This window comes from Anneissia japonica, unplaced genomic scaffold (genome assembly GCF_011630105.1).
Source record: "Anneissia japonica isolate Jap-2015-1 unplaced genomic scaffold, ASM1163010v1 scaffold493_len2256704_cov171, whole genome shotgun sequence".
Lineage (NCBI taxonomy): Eukaryota > Metazoa > Echinodermata > Crinoidea > Comatulida > Comatulidae > Anneissia > Anneissia japonica.
In genome coordinates this window covers 1,161,408-1,165,689 of record NW_022727062.1, presented here as the reverse complement: position 1 = coordinate 1,165,689, position 4,282 = coordinate 1,161,408, and the positions used below count along the sequence as shown (strand labels likewise).

Genomic DNA, 4,282 nt, shown 5'->3' with positions numbered 1-4,282 from the left:
TTTCTTTTTAAAACGAAGGTCAACGGCAGCAGCGTCGTATCATATAATTTGCCTCGTGACGTCATTTCTCGATGTAAACAATTCACGACGGTAAGTAGGCAAAATCGGCCTTTAAAAACTTGATTTTCTCCGTAAATCCCAACTTTCATGCGACGCAACATCGATATATGGTGTTTACATAATATATAGAACATATGGTGAGAATTTCGTTGACTACTAAGTCTATGCAACGGTTAAGGTGATATTTTACTGGACTGACTATCAATCACGTTGTCTAAATAAGCTGGTGTTGTGGTCAAGCCTCCTAAATTCTGCCCACTAATTAGTAAATTTTGTTCGTGGGTCATGGATGTCTTGCAGACATGAACAAGCTCAGTGTAAACTGATTAATTTTTAATTAAAGTAATTAATAAAACAAGTAAGAAACCCTTGTGGTTTTGTTTTACAATCAAATCTAAATATCAAATGAATAATAATAATTATTAATAATAATAAATAATAATCGTACATCAGTACGTAGACTACCGGCTTTCCAGTTGGGTGACTTAAAAAGACATACTCACTGCTATAACAGGGTTGATTTCATGGCCACAGCAGAAACTAAAAACTGCCGAAGTTATAACCGGCGTTAATTTTATAGCGCCGGCGATTATATTTTTGCCGACCTACTTTTTTCCTAATTTTGAGGGCTGCATGTAGGTATTTAGTCGTAGGTGTAAGATGAGAGAACATAGTGTTTTAGTCATTTTACCCATTCATTTCAAATGATGTTATTTTTATTTACTGTATTGAAACAAGTGTTTTTTGTTCAAAATCGATATTGAACATAATATGTTGACTTAAATATTAATAGCTGAAAGTGTTCCTAATTCTAATCCTATTCAACTAACTCTATTAGTCAATTAAAATGTTTCCAATTGATTTTTCACTGCATGGCAAGTCACTTTGTTGTTTTTTCCCCATCACGCTAAGCAGGTGTGGTAGAATGAAAAGAATTAATTAATGGACCACCCAAGTTTAGTTAATAAATGGATGGATGAATCGTTGTCTACTGTGCTCATGATAGGGATATCGATTTAACATTTTGATTTGTATGGTACTGGTAAATCATCTCTGTGCACTTAATCCAATGACTCAAATGCAAAATAAAAACATAACACCAAAGAGTAATTAAAACAATACTTGGGTGTAGTTAGGGCCCTGTAAAAGTAAAGTTTTATGTCCATATGTGTGCCTACTTATATCAAAACTTGTTTTTCATATTGATCAATCTGCAGTCACCGAATCAGATAAATTTCCAACAAAACGTGTATAGTTACAGTATTCAAACGGTTTAAAAGAACTGCCAAATGAAATACTGATGCATGCAATGATATATTATATATATATATTATTGATGTAATTGATATAAAAAAAATGACAAATGAATAATGAATGAAACAGAAGGCGGAAGGTAGCGCTGATGGAAAGAAACATGGGAAGAAGCAAAGAGTTTGAAATAAAAAAGAAAATAACTAAAGCTCAGTACTGCAAGCAACCTGTCCTCTTGACTGAAAATATCAAGACTCAGTGAAAAGCTCTAGAAAAGAATAGAGAAAACCACTAACAGGCTAACAACCAGAGAAAACAAATCAGAATGTAAATTTAATGTAACGTAATAATAAAATGCAGGACAAATAATACACTAATGGTCAGTCCACAGTGCTCAAAACGCAATTAAAATTAAAATTATTCAATGTAGAATTGCGCATTTTATATCTGTACTATAACAATAACAATAATAATAATAATAATAATAATCCCCTAATAATAATAATAATAATAATAATAATAATAATAATAATAATCCCCTAATAATAATAATAATAATAATAATAATTATAATAATAATAATAATAATAATAATAATAATAATTATAATAATAATAATAAATATAATAATAATCTCTTTATACACGGTTGAAACCCAAATTAAACATAGAAAATACCATTTAAGAAGCATTATAAAGACTTATAATGTTCTTCTTGAGTCCTTTCTGATTCGTCAAATCCTGTTCTGGGTTCAAAATCAGTTGGTGGATTATCGTTCGGCGCCGGTGATTATTCGTTAATGCACCAGGTAGCAGCAGCGATTACATGCATGATCTGATAAACTGTGATACATTACCGTACCTGATATAAACAGCACTGCTAGAAGTAAAATTGTTGAATTCTGTCTACACATAGCGGTTAATTTTCTCTATCGTATTTCTTACAATAGCTCCTTCTGTTAACACACCAATGTGTGACGTATACAGATTTGTAGTCTGTAAAACTGCAATGAAATTCCCTGCTTGCAAAAACCTCTGTTTATCAAAGTTGTGCGTTCGTTCTGTTATTTATAATGTAACTATTGTTCAATACTTCACACCTACTGTACAAAAACTGAGTCTGAACACCAATAGGAATTGTGACCATTGTACCAACATGAGTACAATATACAGTCAGGTGACTGTTCCCTGATACAGTAAAGTACACATGGATGCACATGAATTATAACGTGTTGGTGCACGAACAATTTACATTCTAGCATTGTGCAGAGTAGCTTGTTTGAGCCTTAATGCCCTGGGAACTGGGTCTTGGTGAACAGGAAATATATTTTGCCCTCTTCAGCGGTGTTGACGTTTTAAGGGTGTATTTTGTTGCTTTTTTATACGTTCTACTCCTTATAAAGGCCAATTATGGGGCACAAAGTTATTATTTCTTTTTTATTTACTTAAAATGTACAACATGCAAAATACCTTGGAACCAAATACATTGTTTTTCAATAATGTCTTGTATATTTACCAACATTGGATTATTATATACAAGTTAGTGTTATGCCAATGAATCCCTTTCGTAACAGCGAGATGCTGACCGTGCTCAAAACGCAATTCAAATTCAAATAAAAAAAAGAATGAACTGTTGTTATGCGTACGTTGGTGGGCGAAACGTTTGTCATGCTGTTGTAATCAGGTTCATGAATAATATTACATATTACACAGGTTGTTATGAACAATTTAATAGAATGCTGCATGCTTTTCGCAACAGCACAGTATAATACAAGCATAGTGGTCTGAGCAGTCTTTGTTATACGCCCCTCTTTACACATACTGAATTCCAATTCAAAGCTATTTTATTATTATTTTATTGTTACTTGTATTTTCTCGGTTGGCCTATATTATTTATTTTTAAAGCCGTTAGGGGCAATATGCAATATGTATATAAATATAACATTATTATTATTATTATTATTATTATTGTTATTGTTATTGTTATTGTTATTATTGTTGTTGTTGTTGTTGTTGTTGTTGTTATTTTTCAATGCCCAACTGTATAACAGATAACTTAACAGATGAACTTGTATGTAACCATATAAGAATGCATACCCAATCCTACCTCGTATCTCAAATTGATTCACGTCACTGCAATTAGATTTTAGTGATTAGATTACCATTAGGTAAGTACGGTAATAATTTACAACATTAAATTACAACATTTGTGTGCAATTAAAAAAGAGCATGTTTTATCCATTTTTACTATTAAATACTTCATATCTGTGTATTATACCGTTTTGACAATAACGTTTTATGGTATCCAGTGGCGGATTCAGGAATTGAAAATAAAGGGGGCCCAAAGAGGGACTTTCACAGATGGAAGATCTATACTACCTCAGCCCCACCATGGTTGGTGCTGAGGCAAGGAAATTTATGATTATGGAACCTCCAGATTGCCGGAAATGGCACTCTTAGACTTACAATTTTTTCCTCTTTTGTGCATGGGGTCGTCCCACTTTTATTCATAAGTTCAGCATACAGCAACCCTTAATTCGTATTAAGGGAATTTACGCCCACAAACCTTGTAGTTCTTAATATTTTGGTTATAATAGAAAATATTTATATTTTGGTGACGTCACACTCACGATATAGTTAGCATGCATACGTCATAAGCTAGATTACGTCACCTATATTGCTGGTAAGGCAAAAACTTTCCCGGCGTGCTTTTTTCCTGGATAAACAAACACCACTGCTTTACACATGAATGCCTTGCCTAGTTATTAGGGCTACAAGAGCCGCATTTTTAGCATTGTACGCATTGTATATTACACAAGGTACGTCTGCAACTAAATTATTCTTAGTTATTTTTTTTTTCTTATTTTCATTAATTTTTTTTCGAAAGTGTACTTTCTATCACATATAATTGCACTGTCTACTTAGGCCTAGGCCTAGTATTATGCCTCATCGTCCCCCGCTACTCAGTACAT

The 4,282-nt window shown here is 32.7% G+C and overlaps 1 protein-coding gene across 2 annotated transcripts in view; it reads right to left on the bottom strand.

Annotated features, from left to right (window-relative positions):
• The window catches only part of LOC117113473 (neuronal acetylcholine receptor subunit alpha-9-II-like), a 23,980-nt gene extending 20,816 nt beyond the window's left edge, over positions 1-3,164 (bottom strand). The window contains exon 1 of one of the 2 annotated variants that reach the window (XM_033256806.1): positions 2,173-3,164. In XM_033256806.1, coding sequence (XP_033112697.1) covers positions 2,173-2,224 — 52 coding nt within the window. In that variant the 5' untranslated portion in view covers positions 2,225-3,164. Of the gene's footprint in view, positions 1-1,988; positions 2,080-2,172 lie in introns of those variants that run through there. The other variant, XM_033256809.1, reaches the window with a different exon arrangement.
• Positions 3,165-4,282: the final 1,118 nt, after the last annotated feature.